The sequence below is a fragment of the Heterodontus francisci genome, chromosome 32 (assembly GCF_036365525.1).
Source record: "Heterodontus francisci isolate sHetFra1 chromosome 32, sHetFra1.hap1, whole genome shotgun sequence".
Classification (NCBI taxonomy): domain Eukaryota; kingdom Metazoa; phylum Chordata; class Chondrichthyes; order Heterodontiformes; family Heterodontidae; genus Heterodontus; species Heterodontus francisci.
In genome coordinates this window covers 22,652,048-22,666,698 of record NC_090402.1, presented here as the reverse complement: position 1 = coordinate 22,666,698, position 14,651 = coordinate 22,652,048, and the positions used below count along the sequence as shown (strand labels likewise).

The 14,651-nt window shown below is 37.9% G+C and overlaps 1 protein-coding gene across 10 annotated transcripts in view; it reads right to left on the bottom strand.

Moving 5' to 3' along the window:
- The window catches only part of mapkap1 (MAPK associated protein 1), a 305,427-nt gene that overhangs the window by 144,846 nt on the left and 145,930 nt on the right, over positions 1 to 14,651 (bottom strand). For all 10 annotated transcript variants that reach the window (XM_068012486.1, XM_068012482.1, XM_068012484.1 and 7 more), the window contains one exon: positions 3,319 to 3,495. In XM_068012486.1, the coding sequence (XP_067868587.1) occupies positions 3,319 to 3,495 (177 nt within the window). The remainder of the gene's footprint in view (positions 1 to 3,318; positions 3,496 to 14,651) is intronic.

Genomic DNA, 14,651 nt, shown 5'->3' with positions numbered 1-14,651 from the left:
ATAAAGTATAATGCAAGCAAGTAAGTCATGTACTTATCTAGTTCTTCAGAATGAAACCACCCACTAGACCTAATGCCCTCTAAAGGGCAAGATAGGTGCATGCTCCTTTATTTGTCCTCAAAAGGAGGAGAAACTATGTTAGGCATATCTGTTTATCAAAATTTAAAATTAAGTTATATGTTTTGAAACTTATTTGTGTATAAACATTAAAAACACAAAAGGAGATTCAACACCACCTGGAGTACACATCCAGCAACAACTCACTCTTGTGCCTGATCACAATGCTTTCCCAAGAAATCAGACGACTAATATCATTTACCCAAAAATCCCCAGCATGTCTCCCTTCAATGACCAGTCTTGATTAGTTTCATTGTCAACCGCTTCTCTCTTCCCTATCTTTCTCAGTATCAAACTGCAGATGCGGGCAATTTTCTGTCAGCTCTCCTGGAACTACAATGCTGAAAGCAATCAGGAACCCCATCCAAATGAACTTCATTACTATTTTCTTTTATTAAAAAACCATGGTGAAAACAAAAAAATGAACTAATTGAATTGAATATATATACAGCTTATGAACCTTATTCTTGGATAAGTTTTTAAAGTTATGTATGATAACAGATCAATTTAATACACATTTAACTATAGTAAAATTAATAACATGCAGACTAGGAGAAAGAGTGCAGGAGCATATGAACTCAATTTCAATAACTGGAAGTTAAGCTTTAGAAAAGTGACATTAACTTCAAATTCTTTTAAGTACTGAGATTTGAATACACGCAAATTGTGCATTGATAGGATGGATAGATAGGAAGAAACTTTTTCCCTTAGCGGAGGGGTCAATAACCAAGGGGCATAGATTTAAGGTAAGGGGCAGGAGATTTAGAGGGGATTTGAGGAAAGAAAATTCCACCCAGAGGGTGGTTGGAATCTGGAACACACTGCCTGAAGGGGTGGTAGAGGCAGGAACCCTCACAACATTTAAGAAGTATTTAGATGAACACTTGAAACGCCACAGCATAGAACGCTACGGGCCAAGTGCTGGAAAATGGGATTAGGATAGGTGCTTGATGGCCAGCACAGAGATGATGGGCCGAAGGACCGGTTTCTGTGCTGTATAAATTTATGACTCTATGTTTCAGTACAACTCTGTTACCATTTTTGGAGATTTCATTTGCAGTACAGGAACCTAATTTTGTCAGGAAGGTGTGAAAGTGGTTGTTACTTTGCTAATTTTTTGTGGGGTGTTGCTTAACCTATCATGGATTAAACAATGCTCTTGAAGTTTTGACCCACTACTTCAATATGATCAAAAGCATTGTTTTCACATTTCCAGACACAGAGTTTTTGTTCCACACTTTAAGTTAAAGATTCCCTCCTCCATTTCTGTAGTCTTCATTTCAAATTGAACATTAAAAAGACTGGACTAGTCTTATTTGTCATTTCACAGTATAGTACAGATGCATCTGCACGTCATTCTCCACATTTCCAGAAATGTAACAATCTGAAAAAAAAAACCTTTTTCCAGACAGAATCTCCTGCCAAAAAGGAAACCATGTCAGTTTTACTTGTACTAAATCTATGTTAAGCCCATATGTAAGATTTCTGACTGGAACAACAATCTGGATTGAGAATAACAAACTTTGGTAATGCTCTAAAAATGTAAAGGGCAAGATCTGCTGCTGGCATGCAGCCAGATCAAATACCAGTACACAGTAAAAGGCAATAACAAAGCACTTTAGCTCATAGAAAGACCTTACAGCTGTAGTATCTAATTTCTCAAAAGAAAAGGTGACCAATAAACATTATGAAGCAAAAAAGTACTGCAGCAGCAAAATATATTTAGTTAATTCCAAGGGTATTAAGTAAATAAATTGTTGAACAAATACATTCACCCTAAAGCACCTCCCTGTGTGCACATAATTTGTTTGAAAACAAATTTACAACTGCTATTTTCAACATTATTAATGCTGTACTGGATTTATCTAGCCTTCCAGGTTATATCAGTAAAAATTAGTTTCAAGTTTGTTGAAGCTTCATACAAGTTATTTTCCTAAGTTTGTTTTTAAATTAACTCTATATAGTTTTGTATTAGATATGTTTTCCAGATTTTGAGTGTCCTAAATGTGTTCAACATCTCTACACTAAAAAAATGCAAATAAATGTTACACATAGGTACAAATAGCTCTCCAGCTCTCAAAGGATTCTATTTTGCTTAACAATGTTGATTCATGTAACTACTTTACGCTCAAAGGTGAAAGAAATCTGTATTACAAGACAACAAGCAGTATTAACTTTACCATCAGAATACGATCAGTGTGTCATGAAGTTCTGGTTATAGTTAAGGCTATCTTTATTGGTTACTGACAATTGTACAAATATGCTAATATTTGTATCGAATTATATTTGTTTCAGATTTTCATGCACAGAATATCACATAGGTAGGGAAAAAGAATCGCAGCAATAACAAAACTAAGCTAATACCATCTAGAATGCATTTTGTTCAATCCTAAATATAGATTTATGCCAGTAAAGGGTTAATGATATAACAGAATTATTTTGCAAGTGTCAATTTATTTAACTTGCCAGTAGTACTGTAGTTTCTTATTACATGTGTAATATCAATGTTGTAGTTCTAACCAACGTATTCCAAAAACCTTATGTAGAGTTAAAACGGACATGAATACTTGGGTCATGCTTTTATATAATTACCAACAATATGGACAATTAAAATCAAATACAGCAAATGTTGATTTTAGCTTTGAGCTTGAAATCGGAGAGCCAAATCAGAAGGATCATCTTAAAATCTTCAAGAAATCATGACCACAGATATTTGTACAATTGTTTGCTGACCATTAAACATGAACTGCAGGGATCCTTAAGAGAATTCTCCAGTACTTCAGTAAATAACAAGAATGGTAAAGAATAAACACTGCAAAGGAAACCTATGTAATCATGGTTCATAGCAAAATAACACAAATCAATCTTACATGGAATGTCAAGCCTAAATTATACAGCTTAAAAAACAAGCTATTTTATGTTGCTGTTTTTACAATAGCTTATTTTGATCAAGTTGGAAAATTTGCACAGCTGAGAAACAGGATATTCTATTAATTAGCTGCTAGTGCTAAAAACAAAATTTCCCACACGGTAGAAAATCAGCCAACTGGTTAAAACGCAGAACTTAAAATACTTAAATGAAAATTTATCAAACCTAATAAAATGGATTTGCATTTTGCAATGTTCTCTTAACAAAATACAGTAGGACAAAATGAAGGACTGGTCCAAACTGAAATAAAAGTTTTTTTTTAAAAAACTTACATCCGAACAAAGAGAGACTGTTTCGTTGCCAGCCCAGGCGGTGAGTATTTCTCAACTAGTGCCAGTGTACTGAAGCCGAACTTGTGAATAGGCTCATTGGAATCTAATGGTGGAAAATCTCCATCAACTTCTCCATCATCCTCAGCGATATGAAGGCAGTAGACATCCACATTTTCACTGCAGTAAAGAAATAGCAAGCATGTAAGAAAAGTCAAATCGACAAATGGTCAAGCAACTGCAGTGGGTCGAGGTCCGGCTGCAGTAACCTCCTGCTGACGAAGCAAAGCCTGATTGGGCAAGAGAGTGCACTGTGCAGCAAAACGAATACCAGAAAATTTTTTGTTTTTAAATATAAAACAAACTAATTTGTTTTAAAAAGAAAACATAAAATAAATAAACTTAACATTCAATAGCTTACATGTTAATACATTAGCTTCACATTAATGTTTGTAAGCAGCGCACAGATTTTGGCAGAAAATAAGAGAAAACCCACCATGCAACTAGTATTTGTGCCAACATATCCCCTGGCGTTATTCCCATTCTTATCTAAGCAAACTGCATCATGGATCACAGATTTGAAATGCAAGTATACCTGACTGCTATTAAGCATCAAGAAATGAGTATTTTTAAATATCTAATCTACTTAACGATGAAGAAAATACTTCCAAAATAGACCAGACTCATACTTAATAGTTCGCTAGCATCTTATTTTCAATACTAATAAACATTTACATTCTTTTGGCAATCAAGTACAGCAGGCAACCAGAACACATGAGCTTTATAGAAACATGTTGACAGATGAGACACACTTCAGCCAGAAGAGAGCCTTGGAATGCTGTGGCTGGTGGTAGAAAGAGGCAGAAGCTGCTGGCTGAATGAGGAAGTTATTGTTGAGAGAGAGGGAACACAATTGCTGTAATAATTAACTTATTCACCCCTATGCACAAAGTGATACTCAAAATAAAATGTAGCATATAAAATAGGCAATGGCACAAATATACACAAGAGAATGTTGCACAAGCTGTTGTTATTCCATTAGGAGTATTGAAGTCACTTAAGCACTACAGATGCAATCTGGAGTTGCAGTTTGAGTGGAACTTCACAAAATCACTGCCAATAGCATTTATTTTACAAATCTCATAGAAGCTTTGGAATATCTTGAAATTTATTTCAGGCAGAGAAAGCAGTTTCCTCCCATGTTCGTGCTAAGTTTCCATTTCTCACCGAATTCTTCCCCAGTGCCTATCAGTTAGTATACTGAAACATCCAACAAACATTTGAATAATACATTTTAAAAAATATCCAAACTGGACAACCAGACAACTAGTGTTAGTATTTTGCCACTAGATGTGACAAGCCCAATCAGTAAACATTTTCTCTCCATGGAATCTGTACAAGACTGTCATTAGGTTTACAAAAGCAAAATACTGCAGATGGAGAAAATTTCAAATAAGAACAGAAAATGCTGGAAATACTCAACCAGTCAGGCAGCATCTGTGGAGAGAAAAAGAATTTACATCTCAGGTCTGTGATCTTTCATCAGAACTGATGAAAGGTCATAGATCTGAAACACAAACTCTGTTTTTCTCTCATTAGCTTTATTTCACCGTCCTATATAATTTTTCTCCATGTACCCGATATATTTTTCACTGGAATGAAGTATCTACTAATCCACGTGCTAAAAAGATCTTAAATTCCTTTCTCATGCATTTTTTTTTTGCAGTTTACAAAATTATAAATTGAAAACACTTTTCAAAATGCGACACAAACTATTTATCATTTTAGGTAATTGCATGCAGCACAAAAATGGCAATTATTTTTTAGGGTAACCATCAATCTTCAACATGGGCCATGACATCATAAATATTATAAATAACTGTAAAATAAAGATATATAGTAAAACCAAGATAAGGGTAACCCCCAATTTTTTTTTCTTATTTGTTCATGGGTTGTGGGCATCACTTGCTATGCCAGTATTTATTGCCCATCCCTAATTGCCCTTGAACTGAGTGGCTTGCTAGGACATTTAAGAGACAACCACATTGCTGTGGATCTGGAGTCCATGTAGGCCAGACCAGGTAAGGACTGCAGATTTCTTTCCCTAAAGGACATTAGTGAACCAGATGGGTTTTTACAACAATCGACAATGGTTTCATGGTCACCATTAGATTAGCTTTTTAATTCCAGATTTATTATTTGAATTCAAATTTCACCATCTGATTCAAACCCAGAGCACTAGCCTGGGCCTCTGCATTGCTGGTCCAGTGACATTACCAGTACGCCACTCCCTCCCCTCTTATTGAACCTCTATCAACAGTCTCATTCAGTACAAAAAGGTTATCTTGACCGGGACGTCAGGAAGTGGAAATACTTGGTTGACATGATAGTTTATGCGTACTTTGAACTAGGTTTCCAATATCAGCAGCAAAAAATCACATGCAACAGATGAAATCAGAACAATGTTTATCAAACAGATGGATGAAACAAAGAAAAGCCTTATAAAACTTAAGTTATCAATCTCATTTAGAGCAGATCAATGCAAAAAATTCTTGTGGTAGCACACCTTATAATACAATTTTTTTTTAGTTGCCAGTTTCCAATAAAATGGAATACCATAATATTGTATACCATTCGAAGAGGGTCCACGACTCGCAAAAAGAGGAACGTACTGAAGGTCAGGTCAATAACATTAACTTGGAAATGCCAATGAATAGCTCCGAGAACATTTTCTGTTTGGTGCTATAAATTTGTCATAACGGTCAATACTTTGATACTTTTACTATACCATAGAATTGTAGAATGGTTGCAGTACAGAAAACGACCATTTGGGCTGTTGTGTCCGTGCCGGCTCTCTGCAAGAGCAACTTGCCTAGTCCCACTCCCCTGCTTTTTCCCTGTAGCCCTGGAAATTTTTTCTCTTCAGATAATTATCCAATTCTCTTTTGAAAGCCAAATTGAATCTGTTCCATCACACTCTCCCGCAGTGCATCCCAGATCCTAACCATTCGCTGCGTAAAAAAGCTTTTCCTCATGTCATCATTGCTTCTTTTGCCAATCACCTTAAATCAGTGTCCTTCAATTCTCAATCCTTTCGCCAATGGGAACAGTTTCTCCCTATCTGCTCTGTCCCAACCCCTCATGATTTTGAGCAACTCTATCAAATCTCCTCTTCTCCAAGCAAAACAGCCCCAGCTTCTTCAACCTATCCACGTAACTGAAGTCCCTGATCCCTGGAACCATTCTTGTGAATCTTTTCTGCATCCGAATGCCTACACATCCTTCCTAAAGTGTGGTGCTGAGAACTGGATACAATACTCCAGTTGAGGCCAAACCAATATTTTATGCAGGTTTATCATAACTTATTTGCTTTTGTATTTTATGCCCCTATTTATAAAGCACAGGATGCCATATGCTTTATTATGCACTTTCTCAACCTGCCCTGCCACCTACAATGATTTGTGCACATACATCCCTAGATCCCTCTGCTCCTGCACCCGCGTTAGAATTGTACCCCTTTATTTATATTGCCTCTCCTCATTCTTCCTACCAAAATTAATCACTTCACACTTCTCCGCATTAAATTTCATCTGCCACTTGTCTGCCCATTCCACCAGCCTGTGTCTGTCCTCTTGAGGTTTATCACTATCCCCTTCAAAGTTCACAATACTTCCAAGTTTTGTGTCATTCACAAATTTAGAAATTGTGCCCTGTACACCCAAGTCTAAATCATTAATATATATCAAGAAAAGCAGGGGTCCTAACACTGACATCTGGGGAATTCCACTATATACCTTCCTCCAGTCCGAAAATGCAACAGTTCTCCGCTACTCTGTTTCCTGTCACTCAGCTGCTACTGTCTCTTCTATTCCATGGGCTTTAACTTTGCTGACAAGCCTGTTCTGTGGCACTTTAACAAATGCCTTTTGGAAGTCCACATCACATCAACCACATCATGCACATCAACCCACTCTGTTACCTCCTCAAAAACCTCAAGCAAGTTAGTTAAACGTTAGGCTTGGTTATCCCAACAATGTGTTAAGTACTTTTCTAAAGCACAATTGATCATAAGGAAAGAGTACAGTCCAACCACATCACCAGATCTACATTTGTACTGTTACTAACTATCAGTTGTGGATCAGGGGTAGCATTTATCGCCTGAGTCAACCCCACTCCAAAGATCTGAGCACATAATCTAGGCCAACACATGAATGCAGTACCGAAAAAATACTGATCTGTTGTATATGCTGTCTTTTAGATGAGATGCTAAATGAAAAAAAATCCCATGGCACTATTTGAAGATCAAGGGAGTTTTCCTCGTGTCCCGGTCAATATTTATTTATCAACAAAAACAGTTAATTGATCTCATAACTGTGGAACCAGCTGCTGCATTTGCCTACATTGCAACAGTGACTACAGCATTGGTTGTGAAGCACTTTGGGATGTCCTGAGGATGTGAAACATCATATAAATGCAAGTTGTTTCTTTACTAATTGACAAGTGGGATGCACAGAACAAATACTCGAGGATCCCAACAGACATTATAAAGGTCATTTGCCCCAACATACAAAACTGAAGGGCATGTCAAATAACTCTCCCACGTTATTTTGAGTATGCAGGGACTCTGTCTTGTGGTCCAAAGTGAGAAGTTTGCTAAATTGTGAACAATACACAAGAACAGGAGGAAGTGCCTTTCTCAAGTTGTGACATTACCTACAATCCAAAGTTGTGTAATCCCCATGTGACCAAGTGGCATGAAGGCATGAAATTCTACCATAAAGATACACAATTTTTTGTGCTCATAATTGAGGTTTCAAATCATGATCTTTATCTTGCTATTAATATTTTGACATAGTATTAGCAAACAATATTGAAGATCAGTGATGTATAAAATTGACAAAATTATAATATGTAAAAACTACAAGGCCAGAAAATTAAGATGGTGTACATTATCTTACCTGAATGTAGTAATTGGGTTGAAAAAAAGTATCTACCAAGCAGCTATATTTTTGTTTTCCCTTTTTACTTGGAAAAGGGGTCAACAGAACTATTTGTAAATATATTGCAAACTCAGTTATATCTTTACTGCATCATAACCTTCAGAATATATCTTTTTAAATAAACTTTAAGTTTTTCTTCCCCTCCCATGTGTTGCTCATTTCTTTCTCTTTCATTATTGTTCTTACTTTTTGCCCATCCCCATTGTTCACTCTCTGTTATCCAATAATGAAGGAAGTATATTCTTAAACAGTGATTTTCAAACTTTTTTGGTAGGAGGACCTCTTTTCAAATGGATTAGTAATCACAGATAGCCCCATCTAAATTAGAATACTATATATCTTGGCAAATCTGTACTTTGGCATCATTTCTTTGAGTTTATGTAACACTTAAATATTTTTTAAAAGCTCCACTCTCGAACATGGTTGAGCTCACCTGGGGCCCAACACCAGCCTTGGCAACCGCGTGTCTGCCTGGCGATATTCCTGCTGCTCTCTGCACTCCTCCAAAGGTGAGGCAGTCAGTCCACTTACTTGGTGGCTGCATTCTGCTGCTGTCTCATGGCTCGCACCAAGCCCACCGTTCAGTTGCGTACTGCTTGACTATTTCACAGACCTCCTGGAAAGGCTCTACAGAACCCCAAGGGTCCACAGCCCTCAGTTTGTGAAACACTGTTCTAAACCAATGTTGATTTTTTTTGCTGTCTCTACTGATCATAAGGGTTCTATACTACTAGGGGGATTTAAAAAAAAATCAATTTCATTGCACAGAGTTAAATGAAGAATTTGATGCAAATGGGAGATGCTAGAAAAATCACAGAAATTTGAGGAAACTTGGCAGTGAAGAGATATTATAAAGATGCAATTGGGCAGTACAGCAGCTGATGAAATTTAATTCAGACAAATGTTAAGTACTGCACAAAGGAAGGAAAAATAAGCAATACGTAGCTACGGATGAACTTCAAAGGAACCCTAGGAATCTCAGCAGTCTCAATGCTCAGCTTTGTCACAGAACCGCATTTATTTTCTCCTCAGATTAAAACAATATGCCTTTAAGACAGGGAGAGGTCACATAGTATAATGTTTCAACTTAACTGTGTGGAAAAACTGGCTGAAACCAGTTTTGAGAGACACCAGCGAAACATGCTACTGAAGAAAAGAGCTGTCCATTTCTCAGCAAAAATTCTACAAGGAGCTACAGGCCAAGTTAATTGTCTAAGGAGGTAATAACCCTTTAAAGAGACCGTTTGTATTGCTGGAGTAAAGTTTCAACTGAGAGACTGTCGGTTTTAAAATCCGAGTGGACCCATTGCTACACTCGTTTAAAGAACAGTTTGATGCCTGCTGCAGCCAAAATGCTTTGAATGCCTATTAAGAACAGAGTGTTTCATCAAATCCGTGTGAAGTCTTCGAGAGGCATTTAATTTTTTTCACACTAGGATACCTCACCCATCAGGAAGGTAACCCACAAAGACTTATTTATTTATTCTCAAGAAACAGCTAATTTTTTTTTTAAAACACCACTTTTAAAACCGGTTAACTGTTAGTTTTTGAATGTTTGTGTCTGAATGGAGGAGTTTGGTTAAAATAAGTTATAAGGTCTTTAGACACAGGTTTATCTTAATAGTGTTTAAGATTTAGTTTTTTAAATAAATAGTTAATTTGTTGTCTAAAAGTACCTGGTTTAGTCTGTTTTATTCTGGTGGTTACTAGAGTGTTTAATTTGGCAGTTTTCCGGTTGGGTGGGAAAGCTTTAATAATATGCTGCGACCTGTGGAGTGATGGGAGACTGAATTGACAGTGTGTTGCTCCCGCCTCGGTCTTAACAGCATCACCAACTAATACAGAGCAGCTACAAAACAAATAGAACATTGAACTATATAGCCAAAACTGCACAGTGCACGTCAGAGGAAGTCATAACTAATCTGTACAAATCACACCAAGTTCTGTGTCCAGTTCTAGTCACCAACACACAGGGAAGACAATCAAGTGCCGAAAGCAGTACACAGAAGAGTCATGAGGCTGATCCCTAATGTTAAATGTCTGTTATGAGACTGAAGAGATCTAGGCTTTTCAAATGGTGGATCAGATACAAATAAACAGCACAGTTAAGGGGATGCAAAGATAAATCTGCCCTATCACTTTAATTTAAATTGTAAGAGTAATTCATGGATACAGATTCAAATTCATAAAAGACAAATTTGGGAGAAATTCTTCAAGGAGTAATCAACATACTAAATAGACTTTGAGGAAAAGTAGTACAGACAAAAACCTTGAAATCACTTAGGAAACAACTGAAATCTGAAGTGGGGAATGGGGATGTGCGGTGGGTTGTTTTTCTCGGGAAATTTCTGACTGTATAAATAAGTTGGGCCAACTGGGCTTCTTCACTGGCAATAGTGTTGTGACAATAAATCAAGTCCAGAAAAGTAGACCTGGGAGTTAACACTTCTACGAAGCGCCTTGGGACATTTTACTACTTTAAAGGCACTTATATAAACACAAGTTGTTGCTGTTGTTAATGGAAATTCTTTCTATTTAAACACTGAGATGACAAAGCAAGTCGCTTTTGAAGTGTAGCCAACCTGATGTAAAAAATCATAATCTAAATCCTTATTAATGCAGCATTGACTGAAGTCGCATAACAGAAATACTTCAAGTCTTCTAGTAACAATGGAGACCAGGAAATGTTCATTCCTTTCTAATTATGTGAAGTGATGCTTGTAAAAACCAAAACAGGGATCTGCTGGCAAATCGTAACTAAACCAAACAAACCTCTGTGGTTTGGACCACTGCTCCACTGGGGCCAACAAGCTTTAGGATCTATAATCTATTCACAGATACCCATAATAGATGAAACCAACAATAAAAAAGCAATTCATTTTTTACTCATTGTGATATTAGCATTTCAGGGTTTAAAAAATAATTACTAGATCATATTAAAAATGCATCCCTAGAATATGGCACATTTTATTTGTTCATTTTACGTAGCTCAGACCTGAAAATTTAACTTGTAGTTGTCAAATTTATTTGTGGCATGTAATGTTGTACTGTGGGTATCAATGTGATTGAGAATATATGATCACAAAATGCAAGGCATCATGTAATATGAACTATAACATTGCACTTTTTCTTGCTCTAGCAATATAGATGGAATTAGGAATTAACGACTATTTCACATTTCTTTCAGAGGACTTTGCCCTATCAAACAGTGGCATGATTGGCTTGAAACTGCCAACAAAAATGCCACTAAGGTGTAAAATATTACTTAATTATTCATGTGCCAGTATGCCTCTAAAATGTGTGGTTTAAATTTAGAATTTTAATTAAATGATTGATTTCTCAATTAATTAATTACAAAGTGCATGCTAATTGTTTAATTGGTCATTTGATCTATAGATCATTTATGAATAAATTGAGCTGATTTACAAAGTTTATTGATTTGACTTGACAATGAATTATTGAACCGACTAACTGATTTGCAATTTCACCAATTAATTCACAGATTTCCACATAAAACTACTCAAATATGACATTTTAAATACAGAATATAAACTGATATAAGACCAGTCGTCATGACTCAGTTCGCTATTAAATAAAACAGGCAATGACACAGCATTAATAATAATGTAAACTACAATTTTTCCAAGAGAATGACTAACAAGATTGTAAGTAAATGGTAATATTGGAACCAAAAAAAAAGACCATTAATAATTACACAGAGACCAAAGAAGCAATGCACTTTCCTTGCTTAACAAGGCTTCTTTGTGTAAACAAGGAGTATTCTTTGTCACTGATCCCAAGACTAGCAGGAAATTTCTTGGAGCTGCTCCTACTTCGCCAGTGTTACTTCACCGGAAGTGCAGTCAACAGCGTTTCTGCTGCACTTTGGCAAAGAAATGCTGGGGAGAGAGAGCAGATACAAGGAATTTCCCAGGCTATATCTTCTCTCTCAGCACAATATGTCTTTGAAAAGGTACAAACATTTTAGCATACACACCCTTTCGATTTCTTTATATACTTAAAATCTCAATTTGTATCCTTCACACTTACATTTTGTATTCAATTCTAAAACTTTGTATTTGGAGTTCTATAAAACGAACAGATGAGACAGTTCCTCTTAAGTGGTGATGAAAAATTACCTTCAGTAGGTGGGAAATCAATTTGTACTTTGTGATGTTGTACAAATTTAACTATTGCTACAAGCAAAAAGCAATAGTAAAACATCCCAAATGCATTATTTGTGCATAAAGAAACTTAAAAACATTTTAAAAAATAAAATGGATTTCAGTGTTTACAAATTAGGAATCTTTGAACTATGACAAGTGAAAGCATTGGAGCACATCCATCAGCACTAAGTAACATGACAGCCCACTGGGTTATGACTTACAAGTTCACACCTAAAGGGCTAAGAACATTGTCAGGCTTCATGTCACTGGAGTGTGAATGAGATGAAAAGGTAAACTAAAATATAAGTAAGCAATGCTTCACAGCATTGAGTTGATAAGCATTTTGAACTTCTGGTCAAAAGGAGATGCAAAGCCAAATTTCCACTGTTATCCTTCAAATGCGAGCAAAGAAGACAAGCTCGTGGATAGCACGTTTAGTGAGGTGGTCACACCACAGGTAATGGCTGCACAGGCAGAAAAGGGATGGGTGACCATCAGACGGAATAGTAGGCGCAGGCAGGTAGTGCAGGAGTCCCCTGTGGCCATCCCCCTCTCAGATATACCACTTTGGATACTGTTATGGGGGGGGGTGACCTCCCAGGGGAAAGCAGCAGCAGCCAAGTTCGTGGCACCATGGAGGGTCCTGCTGCACAGCAGGGGAGGAAAAGGGGTGTAAGAGCTATAGTGATAGGGGATTCTATCGTAAGGGGTGCAGATAGGCGTTTCTGTGGCTGCAAATGAGACTCCAGGATGGTATGTTGCCTCCCTGGTGCTAGGGTCAAGGATGTCTCGGAGTGGCTGCAGGACATTCTGAAAGGGGAGGGTGAGCAGCTAGAGATCGTGGTCCATATTGGTACCAACAACATAGACAGGAAGAGAGATGAGGTCCTGCAAAATGAATATAGGGAGTTAGGCAGAGGTTAAAAAGCAGGACCTCTAGGGCTGTAATCTCAGGATTATTCCCTGTGCCACGTGCTAGCGAGGGTAGGAATAGGAGGATAAGGCAAATGAATGCGAGGCTGAAGAGCTGGTGTAGGCGGGACGGCTTCAGCTACTTGGATCATTGGGATCTCTTCTGGTGCAGAGGTGACCTGTACAAGAGGGACGGGTTGCATCTGAACTGGAAGGGGACCAATATCCTTGCGGGGAGGTTTGCTAGTACTACTCGGGAGGGTTTAAACTAGTCTTGCAGGGGGGTGGGACCCAATGTAGTAGTCTCTCCGATGAGATAGTTGTGGCAAATGTAGAGGTTAAAGCAAGCAAGTCCAGTAGGCAGGCCGGGCAGGGGAAGGACAGGGACCATGGAAGGTCTCGTAGGCTAAACTGCATTTACTTTAATGCAAGAAGCCTTACAGGTAAGGTAGATGAACTCAGAGCATGGATCGGCACATGGGATTGTGATATTATAGCTATTACGGAAACGTGGTTGAGGGATGGGCAGGACTGGCAGCTTAATGTTCCGGGGTACCAATGCTTCTGGCGTGACAGAGGTGGAGGGAAGAGAGGAGGGGGAGTTGCACTATTGATTAGGGAGGACATCACGGCAGTACTTAGAGAGGATATCCCGGGGGGGAACACCCAGTGAGGCCATATGGGTAGAACTTAGAAATAAGAAAGGGGTGATCACTTTGATGGGATTATACTATAGGCCCCCCAATAGTCAGAGGGAATTGGAGGAGCATATATGTAGAGAAATCACTGATAGGTGTAGGAATTATAGGGTTGTAATAGTAGGTGATTTTAACTTCCCTAATATTGACTAGGACTGCCTTAGTGCTAAGGGATCAGATGGGGAAGAATTTGTTAAGTTTGTCCAGGATCGTTTTCTGAAGAGGTATGTGGATGGCCCGACTACAGAAGGGGCTACACTCGACCTCCTCTTAGGAAATGAGGCTGGGCAGGTGGTTGGTGTGTCAGAGGGGGAGCACTTTGGGACCAGTGACCATAACTCTATTAACTTCAAGATAGTTATGGAAAAGGATAGGACTGGCCTTCAGGTTGAAGTCCTAAATTGGGGGAAAGCTAATTTCAATGGCATCAGACAGGAACTCTCAAACGTTGAATGGGAGAGGCTGTTTACAGGTAAAGGGACGCCTGGCAAGTGGGAGACTTTTAAAAGAGAGATAGGAAGAGTTCAGGGCCGGCATGTTCCTGTTAGATGGAAGGGCAA